Source organism: Impatiens glandulifera, chromosome 1 (assembly GCF_907164915.1).
Source record: "Impatiens glandulifera chromosome 1, dImpGla2.1, whole genome shotgun sequence".
NCBI classification, from domain to species: Eukaryota; Viridiplantae; Streptophyta; class Magnoliopsida; order Ericales; family Balsaminaceae; genus Impatiens; species Impatiens glandulifera.
The window spans coordinates 59,821,270-59,844,497 of record NC_061862.1 but is presented as its reverse complement, the minus strand read 5'-3'; the positions used below and the strand labels follow the sequence as shown (position 1 = coordinate 59,844,497).

The window sequence follows — 23,228 nt, the reverse complement described above, 5'->3', positions numbered from 1 at the left end:
TTTAGACCCGAGTAATCAACAGATTTTCCAAACCATACCTCGTATGGTGTTTTGCAGTTAATCCCAGTTTGAGGCCCACGATTTATCAAATAACATGATGTAGTCACCGCCGCTGCCCAAAAACTTTTATCAAGCTTTGCATTAGAGAGCATGCACCTTGCTCTTTCCAGTAATGTCTTATTCATTCTTTCGGCTATATCGTTCTACTATGGCGTATGTCTTACCGTATGATGTCGAGCAATCCATGCATCCTTGCAGAACTGATTGAAATCAAATGAACAAAACTCCAGACCATTGTCAGTTCGCAACCTTTTAATTTTCTTTTCAGTTTGATTTTCCACCAACGTTTTCCATTCTTTGAAGTATCTAAAGGCTTCTCCTTTATTTCTCATGACAAACAACCAAGTCATCCTTGAGAAATCATCAATAATTGTTAAGAAGTATCTCTGACCTCCAATAGATTCAACGCTAGCTAAACCCCAACAATCTGAATGGATATAATCAAGTATGTCTTTTGTCGTGTGAATATCCTTTGGAAACTTGTTGCGATGTAGTTTCCCAAAAACACAATGCTCATAGAAGTCAAGACTCTTGATCTTGTGACCTCCAAGAAGATCCTCCTTTACTAGAATTTGCATCCCCCTATCACTCATATGGTCGAGCCTCATATGCCAAAGTTTAGTCATATCATCCTTGTGAATCTCTAAGGATGCAACAGAAACAGAACCTGAGACAGTAGAACCTTGCAAAAATATAATGTGTCATTCTTGACACCTTTCAGAATAACATCAGAACCCTTGCACATATTTAGAACTCCACTTTCACCGTTGAACCAAAATCCTTTACTATCTAACATACTTAGAGATATTAAGTTCTTAGTGATAAGTGGAACATGTCTAACTTCATTTAGTGTACATAATCTACCATCGTGTGTCCTGATCTTGATTGAGCCAATCCCAACTGCCTTACAAACAGAACTATTAGTCATAGAAACACTGCCACCATCTACCTGTTTGTAGGATTTAAACCACTCTCTTCGAGGGCAAATATGATACGAAGCTCCAGAATCAAGAACCCATGCATCAGTTTGATGGGTATGACCATCTACCACTAGAGCAATGTCATTGTCAGAAAATATATTATCTTCTGCAACAGCTGTAGAACCAGAATCAAATTTCTATGGATTTTTCTTCAAAGGGCATTCATTCTTCCATTGTCCTTTCTCTTTGTAGTAATTGCAGATATCAGTCGACTTAGGACCCTTCGAAGTAAACGACTTATCGCGTTTCTTCTCTTTCCCTCGCCCATTACTTCCGCTGGTAAACAACCCTGAAGCTTGACTATCTGTAATTGTACCAGACGCCATATGACGTAGATCCCTTGAATGAAGGGCATACCTGACATCTTCTAGACTTATTGTATCTTTCCCAACAATGAAAGACTAGACAAAATTTTCATATGATGGAGACAAAGATACTAACAAGATTAATGCAGCATCTTCATCATCAACCTTAACATCAATATTTCTTAATTCTAACATAATAGAATTTAATTGATCTAGGTGTTCTCAGATTTGCATACCTTCCTACATTCGTAGAGTGAACAAACGTTGCTTCAGAAGCAACTTATTGGTGAGTGACTTTGTCATATAGAGACTCTCCAACTTCAACCATAACCTAGTGGCCTTCTCCTCCTCTAAGACCTCGATGATAACATCGTCTACAAGACACAACATTATTGTTGAATGCGCCTTCTCCTCCAGAATGGCCATCTCAACGGTTATATTTTCTCCTGATGACACTTTCAGTGCCCCCCATAGGCCCTGTTGTTTCAGCAAAGTCCGTATCTTGATCTGCCATATGCTAAAATTGTTTTCCCCGTGAACTTGTCGATTTTAATGTTCACTACTGTCATCTCAGTTGAAAAACAAACAATCGAATAGTCTGAAGCTCTGATACCAGTTTCTTAGAACAAAACGCGTGAGAATAACGTAAACAATAAAAATGACAGAGATTTAACGTGGTTCACTAAGATAGAACTTGGCTATGTCCACCCAGAAGAGAGAGATTATTATTGAGAAGATTATTTATAGAGATGATGTGACAAACTAGGGTTATAACACAAGTTTATATATCACTAGATCCCCTGAAACCCTAATACAGAAACTTTAACAAATAGAGAATTGGACCGACCCATTAAGAAGGCCCAACTATTCAAGTCTATTCAACATTATCGATTTGATTTCATACTGAATTGTTCATTTCTTATACTCAATTAATTAGGAGAATATTATGTTTTGATAAATCATTTATCCCCTCCTTTTGACTATCTCTTTTTCTAGCTTCATGCAATAGAAGTTCTATTGTTTTTTATTGTTACAAGAAATTCAACCATTTCTATGACCATTCTGTCTTAGAATTGGTTTGTTTCAATTATCATTTTAGTTTTATACTATCATTTTATAATTAACTTGTTTAATACTTTGATATTAATTTAAGGTTTTATTTCGTTATTTCTCAGTTGGTATTTATTTTAACATTATATTATATTATATTATATTATATTATATTATATATTTGACTGGTACGACTTATATTCCATACTTATATTTCAGGGGATGAATATATATATATATATATATATATATATATATATATATATATATATATGTTTGGCTGGTACGACTTATATTCCAAGGGATGAAAATATTAGGCTGTATTCGCGAGTTGATTCATGGACTCGGTCAATTGGCTCCCAAATATTTTCGTTAACTTTGTTAGGCTTTATGTGAAGGCTTGCTCAGTTTGAGTTATTTAAATAACTCAATCCAATTCATTTTCATCTATTACAATACTTAATTAATTAGTAAAAATTTTAAATTATTATTTTTTAATTTATTATTATATATTAATATATTTAAGTCTTTTATAAATGAATAAAAATTATTTTTCAAAATTATCATCAATAATTATTTTTTAAATAATCAAATTGTTTGGAAACCCGTCCCTAAATAACCCACATCTATTTTATATTTAAAAAGGAAAAAAGAATTGTTCAAACTAAGCCAAAGCCCAATCCTTGGGCAAGTTTGTTTTGAAAGGTTTTAAATTGGGTCTAAGCTCATATGTCAACCATTTCATTTTCTTAGTTAGAACAAAATGAATGTTTTGGGTGAAGCCCATTCTCTCATTTTATTTCTTATTAAAGCTAAACTCAATAATAAATAATAACAATAATAATAATAATAATAATAAATGTGAAAAAAATCAATTAGGAATATGTAACTCCTATATTTTTTATTAAGTTTTAAATTCGAGTCTTATATGCTTATTTATCACTCGATTTCGTAAAATGGATGTGAAAAATGATTCCCTTCTTAAGTTGACTCGTAATAAAAATAAGGTAAATCGAAAATATGAATTAATTTTAAACTTAGGCAGATTTAACCTCTTTATTTTAAATTGTCGCTCTATTTTTTCTATGAAAAACCGAAAAAATTGAAGTCATATTTTAAAAATGCAAATAAAAGAAATTTTGTTTTTTTCTTGTGCTTGGGATGACATTATCATTTTGTCCATCCATTCGTGAGCCCCAGGTGAACCTAAATTCGGGCGAACCTGAACTAGGGCTCATATCCCCAAATATATATATTAATAAAATAAGGTTAAATAATTCAATAATTTTTTAATTTTTTTAATTTAATTTATTATTGAGTATTGATGAAATATTTACTTAATTTTCTCCATTATTTCTTAAAGTTCATTTCATTTCTTTTAAACACATCGTAACTTCAAATCTTGGATACGTGCACGTAGAACACCGTCTTTACTATACATTTATAAAAATTCAATATTCACATTTTATTAGAAGTTATCCCAAAATCAATCAGGCGACTAAATTATATCCCATTTTTAACATGTGTATAGTTATAGAACTTTATGTTTCTAATCATTCGTTTAGATATAGTCTTGGTATATCGAAATAACAAAAAAGATATTTTAACCAATATAATAGCAAAGCAAATTATGAGAATGTATCTAAAATTTCAAAATCAAAAGTCAAAAAAATCTTCTTGTTTGATATTTAATTATTGAGATAAAATCAAATTTTTATCATAAAACTCACCAATTATATCACCTACTTAATCAATTATTTTTATCAATTTAAATATTAAAATTAACCTCTATTTAAATATTTTATTTTATATTAATAAAAGACATATTTTATTAGGTATTTTGGTCTTAATCATTTAAAAACTGATTTTAAAATTCTAGAATTGGGAAACATGAACATATTCCAAAATTTGTACATAAAAGGTGTTATTTAAATTTCTGTTCAAGAATCAAATCATTTAGAAATAGGTTCAATTCACAATCAGGGGACCCCCAATCAAAAAAATATTTTGTGCCTCATAAAATTAAAATACTATACTATTTAAAATTAAAAAATATATATATTTATAAATAAATAAATATTGTTATAATATATATACTGTATAAAAATTCATAATATATATATTAAAAATATTATATAATTGATTTTTTTATTTAATACATAATATACATATTTATTAATTAATTAGTAATAAAAAATTGGACCATATAAGTGTTATGGAAAAGTGTATATTGCCTCATCCTAAAACTTAATAGATTAATCTCATATTTTCCTAGATTCTGAAACATACCGTCTCAATATTATAGATCCTACTTAGTTTGAATTAACCAAAATGATAGTCTAAGGATGAAAATAATTAATTGAATTTAAAGAGGGACCGAGGTTCTTGACTAGACAATGAAAGATCATAATAATGATGGAATCTTTGATTTCATATTGATAGCAAAAGAAAGAAATGGAGGGAATGGAATGGAAGAAAGTAAGAAGATCTCATGGGTCATACCCATTTGTTTTTAGTTTGTATAGATTTAAATAATTTAATTAATAAGTGTAAAAATAAAATAAAAATATATAAAACTGTTTTTAGAAGAAAAATTAAAAATATATTAAATAAGCTAATTTTTAATAATTTAAATAAACTAGTTCAACTTACTAAAATAGGTAAAATAAAATAAGATAAGTTATACAAATAAGTATACAAAAATTAATAAAAAATTTAAAATTCGATTTTCAATTAAAAACACTTTAAAATGATTTTTTAGAAAGTTGAGTTCTACGTCTCTTTTGATGTGAATATCCACGCGGGTTAAACCTATAACCCGCAAATACAGGTAACCAAACAAACAGAAGTTGTTGATTAATCCAGACCACAAAAATGTCATATATTCACCCCTCTATTATTAGGCGTGATCATCTGTGCCTTCTCATAGAGAATGTTAATAATGTTTTTTTTTAATCATTTCAATCTTTTTGAGAGGGACATATGGTCAAAAAAAAAAAAAAAAAACAAAACAAAAAACAAAAAAGAACAAAAAAGTGGGATCTTTTGTGCCCATTTTCTCTCTTGTGCCCTAAAGAAGAGAAGGTTGAAAATAAAATTTCTTTTAATCATTTCCAACATTTATGTGAGATGACATCATCCTAAATGCTAAGTGTTATGGGTAAGATAAAGAAATATTTGTTCCTAACAACAACTTATTACAATATTAAAAAACAATTTAACTATTTTTGAATACATTGAAGTTGGTTGACTGCAACAATCAACCAGAGTTTTGTAATCACTTTCAAATGATCCCTTTCTGTCTTTTACCCCACTTAGAAGTGGCCATCTGCAATAGATTAGATGCTGTAAAGATTATTGTTTGATTTTCATTCTTACTCTGGTTGACGGAGGAGAAAGTTGAAACAGTATTTTGGAACCCAAAATTGGGCCTCGAAGCACCGAAATTAGCCACTAGTGCTACCCTTTCCTTCTCTTCAGGTGTTGGGTTAGTGTATCTTCTTCTTCTTCTGATGTTTTTCTTCGTATTTAGGGGATTCTAGAAAATTACCGAATGCTCTCGGCTGAGACAGCCAATTTGACTTTGAATATCTTTGCTTTTCACTTCAATTGTATTTTGAAATGAGAGAAGATCGTTGTTGATGTGACTTTAGTTAACATATGTCACACCTATAGAATGCTAAATAATTTTCCATTAGACATTCTTAAACCTGGGTATAGGACAGTTATTGAATTGGATCAATTTATCTTTTTTGTTTATTAAATTTGAGTGTGGAAGAATACTGAATCTGCAGGTTTTAAATGGCTATAACCACCTCTTCTGAAGTGGAATCACCTAGGAGGAGGTCTGGTCTATTAAGAGACCAAGTTCAGTTGGTTAAAAGAAAGGATTCTGATCGTTTTGAGATTGTTCCAGTTCAAGATACTCTTTCGTTTGAGAAAGGATTCTTCATAGTCATACGGGCGTGCCAGTTGTTGGCTCAGAAGAATGAGGGGATTATTGTTGTTGGAGTTGCTGGTCCATCTGGAGCTGGTAAATCTGTCTTCACTGAGAAGATTTCGAACTTTCTTCCCAGCATTGCAGTCATATCAATGGACAATTATAATGATGCTAGCCGCATTGTTGATGGGAATTTTGATGGTAAGAAGCTTCAATTCTTTGTTTTCTTTCTTTAAAATTTCAGAAGGAAACCAGTAAAGAATGTTATTGTTTTAGGTGAGTTCATAGAGTTGCTTCGTTAGAGCTGGTAAGTTGAGCATTAATCAAAACAGTATTTGAATAAACCCACTTAATTATCACCAATGAAGCCAGTTGAAAAGTTATATAGCTATATTGAATTGCTGCTTTATTTCAAATGATTTTTTTTTGTCTTCTATGCATTCCAATATTCTATAACCATCTTGGGCCTGATTGTGGTCTCTAATCCATGTGAAGGACTTATCAGCTAATCATATTATGTTTTAGACCTAAAAGATGCATTTGTTTTATCTTGAAAGAGGAAAGACTAATTAGCATGTGAAACAGAAAAGGAGCTAACTGAAAGGCCATCTTCTAGTCATCCTTTTTCTTCGGTTTTCCAGAACAATAGACCTTTCCCGGGAGTTAGTTTGAGGTATCATAAGATTCGGTACACACCATTCATATGTTCTTGTATGAGTTGGTTCATGAATTGGCTTACCATACTCACAAAGAATCCTATATTTGGGTGTGTGAGAGAAAGATGGAGAAGTAGGCCTATGAGAATGTCCGTCCCTCTTTGATCATGTACCTTATTATCCAAGTCCTGAGCTTCAAGGGGAGAAATTCAACAAAGAATCCTATTCTCAGTCTTAGGATTCTTTCCTATGATTGATTATGATCCCTATTCTAACTTTAATGGATGTTACCTTCTTTGATCTTGAACCCTATTATAAGTTTAAACACTCCATGTTTTTAGGAGTAAGAGTTATCTTAAGAGAAACAATGGAATAAAATTATACAAATTATTATTCCAAAAATCCGCAATGGTCACAATTACTACTTTTAATTCTTTATAAAAAAACTAATATTTTTATATTTGTCAATAAAAGGTCAATGTATTAAAAATAGGACTCTAAGAAAGCAACAGTAACAAGATTGAGAGCACTCCAGAGTAGATACCAAAGCTCTCTAACATAACAACATTGAAGCAGCAGATGAGATGCCGATTCATAAACAATGTGACAAAGGCAACATCTATTCACATGTGTGATCCCTTTCTTCTTAAGAAGGCCGTGATCGAGGATACAGATTAAGCACTCCTTGAATCAAGCTAATTTTGCCAATTAAATAAATTTGAGGTTGGGATTACTTTATATAAAGAATTAAATACATTTTAATTTTGACACAGATCCACGTGTGCCGGATTATGATACATTGCTTGAGAATATTCGCGGTTTAAGGGAAGGAAAGCCTGTTCAAGTCCCTGTGTATGACTTTAAGTCTAGTTCTCGCATTGGTTACAGGTAAGAGTTCCTACACATTTTGCTAGCTTGACTCTTTTCCTTTATTATTCTTGGTTGAGATACCATGTTAGATGTCTATATGTTCACATAATTATAAGGAAATAATAGCATAGTCAAGTTTTTTAGTTGGGTTATTTATTAGTTTTTGGTGGCATTAAGACGAGCTTCCGTAGATTTCAAGTATTTATTTCTCTGAATTTCCAAAAGTCTCTCCATGTATTATATTTTAACCACATCAATTGTTTGGATAGGACAATTGAAGTTCCTAGCTCCCACATTGTGATCATTGAAGGTATTCATGCCTTGAGTGAAAAGCTTCGGTCTCTACTCGATCTCCGAGTCTCTATTACTGGTGGAGTACACTTTGACCTTGTCAAGCGAGTTTTAAGGGATATCCAACGTGCTGGCCAACAGCCTGAAGAAATTATTCATCAGATCTCTGAAACGGTTCTTCTCTACAGTTTTAATTTTCTTTGCAAGATGGCACTGCCTATTTTATTTTTATGAATAAATGTTGTGGCATACTAAAGTTACTTAACACAGGTTTATCCGATGTACAAAGCTTTTATTGAGCCGGACCTACAAACAGCACATATAAAAATTATTAACAAGTTCAACCCTTTCACTGGATTTCAGAATCCCACGTATATTTTGAAGGTTATTTTTCTTCTTTTGTTCTAGATTGAGTTAAACAATTGTGGTTATGATCTGCCCAATTGTTCTCTCGTTTTTCTGGTTCTGATGAAGTGCTTTCTCTTAATTCAGTCAACGAGTAACATTGCTGCTGAGCAGATAAAGGAAATCCTTTCTGAGCAGCACAAGGAAATTACAGAGGAAACCTATGATATTTATCTTCTACCACCAGGTGAAGATCCGGAAGCATGCCAATCATATCTAAGGATGAGAAACAAGAATGGGAAATACAATCTTATGTTTGAGGTAATGTTCATTTTTCTATTTCATAATTTTCCCGATTAAGAAACATGATCAAGAGAATTGGTCAAACTTTGTTGTTACATTGCTGGTAAATAGATAGCTTTAGAGGAGTGCCAGTTCTGTTTTTAACAAGTCAATGTAGATTCGGATGTTTGATTAAATAAATCATCTAATTTCTAATTCACACATGCATACATTATAAATAAAACAAATAGATAATGACAGCGGTGGAAATTCATGTATTGATTTGCTCAATGTTATATTAAGTTCATGTATAAGTTCCAATGTTATATTAAGTTAATGTACTGATTGATTTTTTCTCCTTAATTAGTTTGTGTTTGTATTTGCTCTTTTTTACAAAGTTCATGTATCTATTGGGACTTTAAAACAGTCTTACCTGGACTCTCACATAGAAGCGTTTTACAAACCTGTGTAAGGTGCTTTATATTGTATTGTCAAGAGCAAGATGCTGTTTTCTGATTTAAACACAAAGTAGAGAATGTTATAGCCACTTATAATTTTATTATCTCGTTGAAAACTATTTTATTTGTTTTTTTTTAACTTTTCCAAAAATATTTTATTTTTATTTTCTTGCTACACATATCTATCTATGTACAAATCTGCTTACCCTTTGAAGAGTTTGTCAACTTTTGACAGTAAGCATCATTAAGTTGCTTATTTTTCACATCTTTGTTGAAATCCAAATTCTTGGCCCGACAGTGGAAGAGATACGTCCTGAGATATGTTTTTGTATGGACTTTTCCAGATATGTTGTCATCCAGAAGAAGATTATCTTTAAAGAAAATTGTAATCCAGAAAAGTATGCCTTAAGAATTAAACCTTGTCTAATAACCAAATTTGCTTGTTGTTCTCAGGAATGGGTTACGGATAGTCCATTCATTATATCACCAAGGATAACTTTTGAAGTGACTGTTCGTCTTCTTGGAGGACTAATGGCTTTGGGTTATACCATTGCAACTATTTTGAAAAGAAGAAGTCATGTGTTTTCAGATGAGAAAGTATGTGTGAAAATTGATTGGCTGGAGCAACTTAACAGAAAGTATGTCCAGGTACTGTAAAAAGTTACTGTGTTTAGTGCTTAGAACCCTGTTTAGCCTTTAACTGACACCTGATTACCTTTAACTTTTTGGGTAGACAATTGGAATTCTTTTCTTCCATTATTAGCAACATTTGACTGTCACTACATCTTGATGCTAACTTTCACATGATGGATTGTTTAAAGCCATTTGCAAGAGTTGCTATGAGTACATAGTACTCATTTGTAGAATATTTCTTGTACACATTTAGAACCATTCAAGTCTGCATTATAGCATGTTTTGTTCTTTCAAGCATCCATAGAGTTTCAGATTTTGTGCCGTATGTTTTTTCATTTCTCATTCTCTAACTTTATGGAACAATTCCTGTCTGTTGTTTCTCTCAGCAATTTGTAATTTTGAGACTCAAAAATATATAATGGCGATGAAATATCATTCTGAAAATATGTTGTAATGCTATAAGAATACTTCTAGTTTAAGTATTTTTTTTCAAAATAAAAAAAAGAAGTAATTCTAGTTTAAGTAATCAAATTAAAATGCCAAGTTGTGGACATAATTGCATTTCCCTTCTATCAGAATATTTTTGGGTCTATTGGACTATCGTTTCTAGTCGATTGACTAATTTTTTCCTGTCATTGACTCCACAACCTCTAGTTGGAGTTGGAGTTGAGATTGAAAATGGATCTGGTGGTCGGGCATGAACTTGCCTAGGTACGAGGTTGTTGAGTTTGTGGGAAGTGTGGAGATGGGAGGTTCTTTGTGTTTTGAAATCCTAGGTTGCATCATTTTTACATGAAACTAGGTTTTTGGAGGTTCAAGCCTTCAAGGTGCCACTTCCCCTGGTTTGTTTCAGATCCATGTATAAAACACAGTTGCCTCTTACGTGTTTCTTCGAAGGCTCTGCCTTCTCTCTTAATTGTTCCTTCACAATTACCATGGTGTCTCCATTGGAAAAGTTAAATATTTTTTTAAGTGAAATCTTGTATTAAAAGCAGAAGTTCAAATGTTGATGTCAATTCTTTAATCATTTCTACCTTTATCTCATACTTCTAAAAAAAAGTAAGTTCAATTTCATTAAATATTCGTTGACAAGGCGACAAAGGGACCTTACAATCATAGCAAAGAAAGGTAACAAAAGACAAGAACAACAAAAACTCAAACCGAAAACCAAATCAATGTCTAGCATTCTCAATCAAGTCCATAATAATATCCCACACCAAGAAAGTTGGAGACACAATGTTGATGGAGTGAGAACACTAGGATTCTAATTCTAACAAGGACATTCTTAATTTGTTTGATATAAAGCGAGAAAGAAATGGAAAAGATTCAATGATAAAATTATCCCAAAATAAAGAAGGAAAATAGTTGATTATCCAGCTTTTAGTTTTTGCCATAATGGAATCTTTTGTCTTTTGAATCTGTTTAATCTACTTAAATTTGCAAACTGATCTCATCTTAATTTTTCCCACTTATTCTAGGTACAAGGAAAAGATCGGTTGTACGTCAAGTATATTGCCGATCAACTAGGTTTAGATGGCTCATATGTTTCTCGAACATATATTGAACAAATCCAGTTGGAGAAGCTTGTGAACGATGTTATGGTATAACTAACTCCTTTAGCTTATTATCTTGCAATATCCTCATTGTGCTTTGATTTGTAACTCACTCAAGCTTCCAGGCGTTACCTGAGGATCTGAAAACAAAGCTTAGCATAGATGATGACATGGTATTATCAAGCCCTAAAGAGGCTCTTTCACGTGCCTCTGCAGACAGGAGAATTAAGTATCTGAATAGGTAATTTCATGATATCGGCTTTCTTTTGTTTATGTTGTGGGCTAATTTCCATTTCATTTTATGTAACAATTTTAGTACTTTCTGAGATACACATAACACCCTCATCATTTATTATAATTGAATTGACATTTTTTTTCATCAAACTAATAGTAATTTGATATGAATTTCTACTGTTTCCCGGTAAAACAATCTAGTGCATTCTAGTCACATATATTTTTTTAACTAAGTTATCTTAAATGGTATTTGTCATGTAAAATGTAGTGAAAGAATATTAAATTTATCTATAATGATGTATTGGCTTAGCCCATGAAGTTCTACCAAAAGGGTAGATGTATTTTTATTTCTGAAGTTTAGTATCAAGTTAGAGGTTGAGAGTATGTAGGTAACAACTCTACGACAGCCATTCCTTAACCATTAGAACGTTACAATCCTCCATGCTTAGCTGCCCGACGTCCAAGCGGGCAAGGTCCCCGACAATCTCCCTGAGATCCCAGCCTAAATGGTTCCACGCAGTGGCCCGCTCTGATACCAATGTAACAACCCCTAGGAGAGTCACACCTTGAAAGCTAGTTGTTAAAGTGGGAGTGTTTGTATGCAACGCTTAAGATGATCGAGTGTGTTTGACAAATTGACAAGTCTCACACTGAAAGAAGTAGTGGCTTCATTGATAAATAGGTTCGGAAGTAGTTTAGCCAAATACAAAAAACTGGGATGTCCAAGTCTACGATGTCATGACATTATTTTGGCACTTTTGTTTGAAAGAGAAGTTGAATAACCTGAAACATTCTTTATTGGTGGGTTATGTTGCAAGATGTAGAGTCCCAAACACAACTTTGGAGGTGTTGTCCGTTTTGAGGGTAGGTCTCTTTTACAGTTAGGTAGAGCATGAAGTTAGAACCGGCTTCAAATGTCATGGAGTTTAACAACCACGACATTACGAGGCTGTCTTCAATACTCCAAGTCTTGAGATTGGAATCGGTGGCAACGAGACCATTTTCAATAAGATGCTATTCTTTTCCCTAGCCTCTAACAAAGATCTTCATGGAATTCATTGAAGGTAGTTTGTTCCGGTGAACTTGTAACCTGTTAGAAATGAGTTTTCAAGAGTAGTTTTTCCATACATGATGTGGAAAAAGAATTGAGCCTTTAGAAGAATTTTATGTGTGATGTAGACGAAAGCAATGTCAAGGAGGAATTGATTTCAGAGTAATATTGAAGAGAGTTATGATACCCTGAAGTTTAGTATAGAGGAAGGGAGTAAGTAGTAGACAAAAGTAAATAAGGAAAATGCAATATGCAATAAAAGAAATTAAAATATTTGATTGCTGCATATCTTCCAAAGTTTCATTAGTCCAATTAGTATGATTTCAGGGATAACTATTTATTCTCTAAAATCTTCAGTTTTATATTTTAGTTGACATTTCCATAATTTCATCATTAGTGATTAGGTCATTAAATATGTCATTTAAATTTTCTTCATCCCATCTTGGTCAGGCATGTATATACTGGCAGGTCTGTCACATTCAATTTCCATAATTTCATCATTAGCGATTAGGTCAGTTAATATGTCATATAAAGTTTCTTCATCCCATCTTGGTCATGCATTATTTATCTGGTGGCAGTGGTCTGTCACATTCATTTTCTACACGAAACAAGAACCTCTCTAAGCTTCCTAAGCTTGATGTAAATGATAGACGATTTGATGGAAGAGGTCATGATTCACAGGCATCACTTGCAAATCAGGTAATCTATCTTTGTCTTCAGATACTTATTTGGACTACTGTTGTTTTTGTGGGTCATTTTTTATAGGATATTTACCATTATAGACTGGATCTGCATCTCTATTATTGATTTTCATTTCAATTTCAAGTATGCTTTTTACTCCAGGCTTTATCGGTTTTTATAAATACAAATTACTAGTTGAGAAACCTAACCCTAATAATCCATCGTAACAAAGTGTTTTGGACCATATTATCCTTAAATGTGAATAAATAAAGCACATTTAGTTAATAAGTGCAATTATGGTTGAAAAGGGAAAGGGCAGCACTTGCTTATATTTTAAGGAGTAGATGGTACAAAGCATACAAAGGGCTATACTTTTGATATTTGGCATAAAAAGTATTGAACTCTTCTTTCATAACAGTGGTTCCATGAATACCTTTCAACCATTTCTCCAAACTTATACAAATTAAGGAGTAGACCAAATGATTTTGTGTCTTTCTTTCATTATTTTTGTATCTAATGCGTAAAGAAAATTGTAACGGCGTAGTAGGTAACTGGTAATAGTATAAGGATAGTATGGTAACAAATAGAGTACGTTAGTGGGTTAATGGGATATTAGCATATAAATAGTGGAGTATGTAATATTTGGACAAGAAAAAACTCATAATTCTTCATTTAAAATTCTCTTCTGGCTGCATTATGGGTCAGTGGTATAAATGTTTACCTATGAATATCATTAAAAAATTTCAGGGAATTATTAACCAACTTTCCGAGCAGATCTCTATGCTGAATGAGAGAATGGATGAATTTACATCTCGGATAGAAGAACTGAATTCCAAGTTTTGCAACAGGAAAGTCTCTTTAAGCCAGCAAAATCTAGCTTTGCAAGCTGAAGCCTGTAATGGCGTTGCCCCCACTGCTCTCTTCATGACTAGCTTAAGCAATGGTTCAATGCTACCCCATTCTTCATCATCTTCTCAATTAGTGAAGGAGTCTCCACTCATGGAAGAGGTAATGCTTTGAATCTTAAGTTTTTCTTTTTCTTTTTCTTTTTGAAAGAATGTCAACTTATAAGATTAAAAGTTTGTGAAACGAGAGGTGCGTTGACTTTGCACTCAAAGACAGGAAAAGAAACAAAAGGACAGAAATGAAAAGGAATAGTTAGATTCTTATCCATTCAAAGAATTCCATCCTATTCAGATTCCTCCTTTATGAAATGAATCTTCGTTGTATAATTTCAAAAAAATTCCAGGACTGAAAAATAAAAAAATATTCATGCAACAACTTATGTTAATGATTGTCTAGACTTTATTTGTTTTCGTCCACTTAAAACTTCAATCTGGTTATTGGTAGATTAACTTCTGTTCAGATATCATTTTGGGTTTTTGGTTTGATTTGCTGCTTCCAGGTCAAAAGTTTTTTTTTCTTGTACCACAGAGACAGGCTCATAACTGTGGAAAATAATTTGTTTTTAACTTTTCCATGATCAAGTCATACATAAAACATTGATCCTCATTCTAGAATGTTAGTTCAAATTTAGCATTTTTTTCTCTTAATTTGTTGGTGGTGGTTATAGAGTGATAATAGATTGCTCCAGAGTATTTTGTCCTTTATTCATTTGAAATATACGGTGAGACATCAATGAACCAAAGTCCATTGATATTGCTACTATCTCACTTAAGGAATAGATGTTGTTTACCTTAGTGAGTGTTTGGCTAAAGCAGAATCAAGACTCGTGTAGTGGTTGGTCTAAACCTTGTTACAAATTATGTTCCCTCTGGAAATTTAAATATAGAAGAGTTTCATTAATAGATTTCCTCTTTTTTTTTTGGTTCCATAATGTTCAATAGCAGACTAAAAAGGATCATCCTGTGATCAATCAAACATTCATTTTACCACTTCACCTGTCCCAAAATAATGATAGATTCTACATTAAAATAAGAAGAAACAATGTTACTTGTATGGAGTAGGGGAGATTCAAAATTATTTTTTGGGAAGGCTATGTTAAAATATGAATAATTCCCTACAACAAAAGATTGTGCATCAGAATAAATCATAAAGGGAAAGTATGGACCTATATAAGAATCAAAAGAACGATGTTCCAAACCAAATAAACCGAAAGAAAGAACCCAAAATTACTTTCGGGTGATTACCAATTTAGCAAAACAATGAAAGAATTCTAATTCGACAATAGGAACTTGCTCATTGTCTCCTTTTGGATGTTGTTTGTGTGCAGGTAGTCCTTATAGCAAGGTCACAGAATCAAATAATGCACCAAATTGACAATCTAACCAAGCTTCTACACGAGTCCTTGGGGGGGAAGTTGTCTCGACAAGAAAGAACGGAGAGGAGGAAAATTGAGGATATCAACGCCATTAGCCTCTCCTCCCTTTTCTTGTCCTTGGCAGTTGGTGGCCTTGCCATCTTCTATTTCAGGTCTCAATCAACCCAAAAATGATAATGTGATTAATACATACATAATATATAAATAAACACAAGTATATACATATCTTTGTTGTCTATTTAAAATCGGGTTCTATCTCGTACCCCCAAATACTTACTGTTAAAAGTCTAGACTCTAAATGTTCGACCTTTAATGTGGTGTGATGTTCTTTAATGTGGTGATTGTTATCATGTTATGCTAGCTGTTGATTCTCCCCAAAGATGTCATTTTTTTGACAGACCCACTCAACAAGATAACTATAAGTACTTTTGTTAAGAGATGAAGAATGGATGGTGTTACTTGATCATGATGGTTTCTATTTAGATTTTGGTGAGGATTGTCAAGAATCCAAAGGCTTGATTGAGCTCAATTATTTGCTTCTTAGATTTGTCTTTATATCTTTTCCTTTTTTTGAAAAAATTTCTTTCGTTGAGGCCCATGCATATTAATTTATTTTGAGGTTATCTTAAATTATTTCAGTAATGTTGTACTTCAAACTTCAAAGGTATTCTTTAACAAATTTTGCCGACTATTTTCTTTCTTGAATTTGGTCCATTGAGATTTTGTTAGTGATTGCTGGTGTAAACATAATTTTATAGTATTAACATATGAACAAATCTAATACTAAAATCTTATTTTTCAAAACAAATTCTTAATATGGGGATGGGAAAGTATGTATAAATAAATTTATGTAAAACAAAAAGATTAATTTATTGGAGAAAAATAGAGCATGATATCAATCTTCCTAAATTAAAAGACTTGCATTTCTTCAATCTATGTAGGTTCCAATTTTCTTATATTGAACTAGGATGAAAAAGACTGTAATTTTTACTTTTTTTTTAACATCAAAAAGTTTATCTAAACTAGACATATGAACTATTAAAAGTTTATTTAAACTTAAATATTATTCAAAATTGGATTATCTAACCAATGTTATTTTTCTTAAATCTAATGTTATTATTTAATTAATAAATTTATCTCCTTATAATTTATTTAGTCTGTTCTTATATTTTATATTAATATTTAATCTTTAATTATTTTAATTTGATTTTTTTCTACTATTTTATTTTGAATATTTACTTCTATATAAAATTATAAATTCTCAATAAAAGATTAAATAAAAAAACTATTAATTTTATTTTTGTTTATATTAAAAAAAATCACTCCATAAAAATATTATAGTAAAACAAAATTCAAAAATAAATTGTTAAATTTTTTTCACAAAATTAAAAAAACTATTATAATAAAACAAACTCATCACAAAACACCAATAAAATAAAAAGAAGATGAAAAAAGGGAAGAGAAATATAATGGATTAAGGAAAAGAAAAAATAAATATTTAATTAATATATATTATTTTTTTTTTAAAAAATTAACTTTGTTTACTAATGCCAGCATTAATTTTTAATAGTATATAAGTCTAGCTTTTTTTTCTTTCTTTCTATTATATATATATATATATATTAATATATTAATTAAGAAAAGTAGCACATACTGATATTTGAGAGTGCTGATATTTAAAAGAACTTCCTCTATTTTGAGAGTGCTGATATTTGAATCTATAGATAACTCTGAAATCTCTTGACCATGACAAAAGCAATTCAGATGCAATGAATCAGTAAAGATTGTAGGCAGAAACTAGAATTCTATTAATACAAATTTTAATAAAATTTCACCAAATAAAAATGTTTTAAGATGTACTACAATCATATGAATGAAACTCACTTAGAGATTGAAAAAGTTTAATATCTTCCCAACTTCCTTTATAAATTACTACTTCATGGATCAGTTGTGAACATACTGTCTTACGCCAAGCACCCCAATTGCCTGAATCAACATTATTAATAGCAGTCAGAAGATTAGTTTTTTATGTGCATCCATTTTTTTACTTTAATCTACCAAAAAATAAAGAAGTTGTACATGAAAATAAATAATGCCCATATCATCGTCATTTAATCATCCATCACACGCAAAACTTTTGTACAATGATAGAGCATGTGAAGCATCTTATCCAATCTTCTCTTACCCTTGTAAAATGATTTTTCTATGGCTTGAAGAAACTCGGCCTTGGCGAGTTAAAGTAACAAAAATGGCTTGAATAAGTCCTATTTTTTTCTTGAATTCCAAAAATGTCAATCCAAACAATGAAATACTATGATGTCTGTCTGTCAGTCAACTAAGCCTTTAGAGGAGATCAAGCAGATTGAATACTATTTCATTCATTATTCCAAATAATAAATACTCTAAAACATATAAGCTACTAACTTACTTTACTAATTACCATACTATCTCGATACTACTAATATATCCTACTATTACCGTTACATTGATCATCTTCTATATCCTACTATTACCGTTATGTCAATCTGTGTTTTTGTTATAATTAAGACAAATCTGTATGCTTTATAAATAAAGGCGGCTGATGAGGGAATCTGATTTGATTATTAAATATGTTGAACATTCTATTTCTTTCATCTATATGTTGATTAGTCTCCTTCTCATCAATAAACATTTCTTCTAAAGTTTGTCATCTCTTTCCTTTCAATAAACCCTAGAAGTTCTACATTGGTACAAAAACAATAATTCTACCCTTACCGGTTTCTTATACAAACACATTTCCAAGACTTGACAGAAGAAATGTGGACTTCTGATTCTTCTAGGTTGGTTTATAGAAGTTTAACAACTTCTAGGGCTTGTAAAAATAAATAAATGAGAAACTAGAAGAACTGTTCATAGATGAGGTGATTAAGAAAGGGATGAGAAACCAGAGAAATATTATAAATGAGAAAATAGTTTGTTCTTCAACATATTCAATGATCAAATTCCCTCAGCCACTGCCTCTTTACTATTATGTACAACAGTGTATGACTAACCCTGACACATATCAGCAAATACATCATAAACATCACAAGCTATGTCAAAAGCATTGGACAAATGTAAATGTTGAAGAAGTCAAGAATCCGTCGTTTAGTACACTGATATGAAAGTTTTATTTTTTACTAGCTGCCGTCATTCAATTTAACCACCTTTCTTCCTATTATCCATTATATTAATCACTAAAGCACCACAACCATTCCAATATAATGTAACTATCCTTGAAAACTTGAACTTCGTGTAAGGCCTATGGAACATGCAACCCGAGATAGCTCTGACTACAATAAAGCCTAAGAGATCACTTGTCGACCTATATTGAACATCAGTCTAATTTCATATAGAGATTTTCTTGATGCAACACTCATAATATATTGCAAAGTATGATATCCACAATTCTTCAGGCAGATGTCCTCAAGATGATCTTTCCTAATCCAAGTGAGGCAAACAGCACCATTCCTCATAAACACATATTTTATTTTAAAACCACTTTTGTAAAGAACAAAAATTTCAGAGATAACAAGCCCTAAGCCATTACTGCACTAACTCATTGCAGCCCTAAAACCAGTGAGAGTACCACTTCCATGACTTAATGGCGAATGGAACCTTAGAACACTATCAAGTATTAGAGACACCTCGTTATACAAGCAAAATATTGATTTTTAGTTAAGTTGCAGAATTCTTTATTTTTGCACAGTATAATTTTTTCAATCTTAGTCTTCAACATCTAAAAAAATGGAAACTGTAGATTAATTTACTGTAAATCAGTCCTCTATCAAACCCTAGAAAATCCCAGCTTCGATCGATGATTATCTTGTTAAAAAACAATTAATTAAAGCTTGATCTTTGACATAATAAAGATAAATGCAATCTACTTCTTCTAGGGTAGTTTGAACTGATACTGGCTTTTCATAGATTACCTGAAAGGGGGTGAGATTTTTTCCGGAAAGGAAAACCCTAATTCCGATTTATTTACAGTAACGATCAGCTTTCTTCTTCACTCGATCATCCAGAGCTTCCTCAACAGATTTCAACTTAGCCTTTGCCTGATAACCGAACTTCTTGGCCTCAACAGGGAACAACTGGTCATACTTCATACGCTTCGCAGCATCAATTGTGTATATGTCTCCTCCTACCTCTCCTGCTGTTGAGGCGTCGACATTGACAGTGATATCAGTAACGGGAACATCCTCCTCTGGGACGAATTCTGGAACAAATGCTTCTTCTGCTGTTTCTTTTTTCTTCTTTTTGTGCTTCTTGTCGATGGATTTGCTCCGACTGGCGACACCGCTGCCTTTGAAGCTCAGCCTCCCTCCTTTCACTCTCTCGTATGGATCCGACATAGATAATCCCGTTTATCCTCCTCCTCCTCCACGGCTCGTCCTTAAGCTAAAGCTACTACTTTCCAAGACACCAGAATCGACCCCCTTTGTCTAAATTTGTTTATATTACAATTCGTTTCTGAAAATCTCAACATCTACAATCATTCATCCCATATATGTTATAGATGAATTAGGGTTTAAACTGGAAAAAGAAACAATATATAATATCTCAATTAGGTTAAAAAATCCTCATATAGCGTAGATTTGTTTTTTTCTCGTTTTCTTTTTAAATTGTGAATTTTGTTTTTTTATAAGGAATTAATTCGATTAAATTCAAATAATGAGAATTTTATTTAGAAAATTAATTAATAAATATAAAATAACATTAATAAAATTTAAAATAATTAATTGATGATATAAATATTAAATTGTATAAATAATTTAAAAATATATATAAAACTCTTAAAAAAAAAAAAATCAAACGATCATTCAATTTGTGAAAGATTGTTCGAAAAATAAATTCATTTGAGTTTATCAACGATGAGTGTGGTAATTGAAAGTGAAACCAAAAATAAATTGGTGTCAAAAATCTCTACCAAATATTCTGAGTAACAATTAAAATTATCCTTAGGCAGAAGGTTGATAAACAACGTCGAAAAATGTTCTGTCAAGTGAAAATGAATCTAGAAATTTATACAAATAATGGGAGAATACCTGTAAAAGGTCCTCCATATGAAAGATCAAATCTAGAAACTTTTTATTGAAAAAATGAAAAATAACTCCAAATAATATCGTACTTTTTGCTGCTAAGAAAGGGATTCACACAAACTCAAGAAATGATCACCAACACAACCGGATGGTATTAGTAGCAAACAACCCACCAATGATTGAGAGTATTATTCGCATAGTTTCAAAACATGACTCGGTCATCAACCTAGTGAAGGGACTGGGTCACTAGGTTACTAATTCAACTGGTGAGTCAACCGATTCAACTAGTGGGTTTCATATAATAATAAAATAATACAAAAATAACAAAAATTCATCAAATTGTTACACTAATAGCCAGAGTAAATATCAAAATTCAAAATATTGTTTCCAATTACAATCTTCCACCATTTATCAATTTTCCGTAATAAAGTCAGATGAGTCTCTTTTCATTCTCGTTAATTACTTAGTCTTCTCTACAATTAGCCTATGCATGATCAATTTTTTTTCTCTTACATAAGTTTTTTTTTTTGAAAATTGACTTAATGTCATTTCATTACAAAACTCAAAAGTAAGGAAGAATCCAAAATGAGTCAAGATCAAAGCTAAACAAACCCTAACTTTGATTAAACCAAATGAGTAAATGACATAAATCATACAAAACCTACAACATTAATAGTCTGATTCGAATGAGAAATTTCATTTTTGACTAAACTCAATTGCCTTCAAACATTGTTATTCTTTTTCTTCTATGTAATTTCATTTTTCTTTTGTGAATATATTGTTTCTCAGCATCAGCATCAACGTCAACTTTTTCTTTACTTTTTCTCTGTTTGCAAGCGATGAGACAATTTGAACACATTTTTTTTCTTTTTTTTAGCACTCTTTTCCACATTAGGGGATTGGATTATTTCATTTGATTAGGACTATTTGTGAGCAATGATTACTTCGTTTCCTGAGACTTTCTTAAGAAACTTTTCTTTAGTTGTACCAGAACTTAACTGGAAAAAATGATTATGTTTCAGTATGTCAGGGAAGCTTACTTGCTTGTTACAACTTCGCATTTACTTGTGCATTCTCTTACTTCATATTTACCTGAGTCTACTTTCCTCTTATCATCAACACTTCCATCCTCTTGGCAATTTGACTATTAGCTTCTTTGTTATTACACTCGTCTTTCTTTCCATTTATCTGAACTGTTTCTGTTTTCCATGTGATTTCACATTTCTCTCTTTTGTTGTATTCTTGGCTTCTTTTATAGATTGTCCTATTCCCGATTTTTCATCTTACAGAAGTTTGAGATTGTACACTTGAAGAATTTGGTGTTGCATATATTGGCGTTTCTCTAATAGAATCCATAATCAAACTATACATAAAAAGATAATCTAGAGACATAATAATCACTATATGAAATATAAACCTCAAAATAATATCAAACTAATATCATTAACTATATGAAATATGAATATCAAAATAAGCCAAATTTTGACAAGAAAATGATGACAATAATTTAAAAAAAAAGTTAAAATAAAAGAGACTTAACTGGATTATGCTAGGGATAAGGCATCAAATCAAACTATAACCTCTGCTTTTTGGATAACTATGATTTTATCCAAAAAAGAAACTATGTTTAATTATGACTTAAAATGCCACCTTAAATCGTTTTTTAAGTCTGGTAAAAACGGAATCAGCTGGTTCAGGTAAAAGGTAAAGCTTGAGGTGAATGAAAAGGTTTGTCATTTTCAATGTCTTGAACTAGAAATCGGTAATCTACTCACATAGAACTAGAAATAGGTAAACTCAATGGGAACTAAAAAACGAGAGAGATGAACTGAAAGTTGATAAGTGAGAAAAAAAAGAAGTAACTTTTTTAAAATAGGATAAACCCGATGGTTAACCCGGACTGCTGGATTTCTAGTCCAACCTGCGGGTTGGCTAAGTTTAACTGGGTTGATTGCATTTTTTATTTTTTCATCAACCTAGCCCTATTTGACGACCGATTCACCCGATTTACCGGTCCGACCGACGGGCCGGGTTTCAAAACTATGATTATTCGAATTATAAAAACCAAGACAAAAATACCGATCCAACTAAATAGGATGTTAGACCGAACAAAACGCAACACCAACTTAAATCTGAATGATGAAAAAGTTAGATCTCAAGGCACTGGCGAGTGACGAAGATCAACAAAGGGCCTAACGTTAGAATTAACACCAAGTAGACGGTTGGAGCGAGTAAGATGACGGGACGTAGGCCCGTGTCTCACCTGTGTCCGAGGTGATCTGCGATCGAAGAACTTTCTTCTCCGATACGCCTGCATACACACGAAGAACCCCCAATAGCATTCAAAATTTCGAATTTTCTAACTTTTGGTAGAAGCCAATGCTTCCCGAAAGGAGCTACTTGCTCAGTTGTTAACAAGGAGTGTCCCCAAATTTCCTAAAGAGATGATTAAAATTAGGGTGTTAATTGGTTTAATTTACGGGTTATTCAAGTTTCTC

At 31.8% G+C, this 23,228-nt stretch overlaps 2 protein-coding genes across 3 annotated transcripts; one reads left to right on the top strand and one right to left on the bottom strand.

Annotated features, from left to right (window-relative positions):
* The first annotated feature begins 5,742 nt into the window (after positions 1–5,742).
* On the top strand, positions 5,743–16,071 carry LOC124915247 (inorganic pyrophosphatase TTM1-like). 2 transcript variants are annotated; one of them, XM_047455933.1, is made up of 12 exons: positions 5,743–5,882; positions 6,191–6,536; positions 7,765–7,879; positions 8,131–8,326; positions 8,423–8,536; positions 8,645–8,818; positions 9,691–9,885; positions 11,349–11,471; positions 11,549–11,664; positions 13,287–13,407; positions 14,137–14,397; positions 15,623–16,071. In XM_047455933.1, exons 2-12 carry the CDS (start codon positions 6,197–6,199, stop codon positions 15,842–15,844), a joined length of 1,977 nt encoding a protein of 658 aa, XP_047311889.1. In that variant the 5' UTR covers positions 5,743–5,882; positions 6,191–6,196; the 3' UTR covers positions 15,845–16,071. The 2 variants fall into 2 exon arrangements, with proteins under 2 accessions (XP_047311889.1, XP_047311897.1); XM_047455941.1 differs by having other exon boundaries at positions 5,755–5,875; positions 6,190–6,536.
* A 3,449-nt stretch (positions 16,072–19,520) lies between these two features.
* LOC124921288 lies at positions 19,521–20,196 on the bottom strand. The gene has a single exon (XM_047461923.1). The coding sequence runs from the start codon at positions 20,041–20,043 to the stop codon at positions 19,669–19,671; it is 375 nt and encodes a 124-aa protein (XP_047317879.1). The 5' UTR covers positions 20,044–20,196; the 3' UTR covers positions 19,521–19,668.
* Positions 20,197–23,228: the final 3,032 nt, after the last annotated feature.

What these genes read in the sequence shown, in the direction of transcription:
- LOC124921288 (XM_047461923.1), bottom strand. Translation starts at nt 20,043, where the DNA reads ATGTCGGATCCATACGAGAGAGTGAAAGGAGGGAGGCTGAGCTTCAAA.
- LOC124915247 (XM_047455933.1), top strand. Translation starts at nt 6,197, where the DNA reads ATGGCTATAACCACCTCTTCTGAAGTGGAATCACCTAGGAGGAGGTCT. An exon ending in TTAACAGAAAGTATGTCCAG is followed by an intron (nt 9,886 to 11,348) that starts GTACTGTAAAAA and finishes CACTTATTCTAG; the next exon opens with GTACAAGGAAAAGATCGGTT. An exon ending in AGGCATCACTTGCAAATCAG is followed by an intron (nt 13,408 to 14,136) that starts GTAATCTATCTT and finishes AAAAAATTTCAG; the next exon opens with GGAATTATTAACCAACTTTC.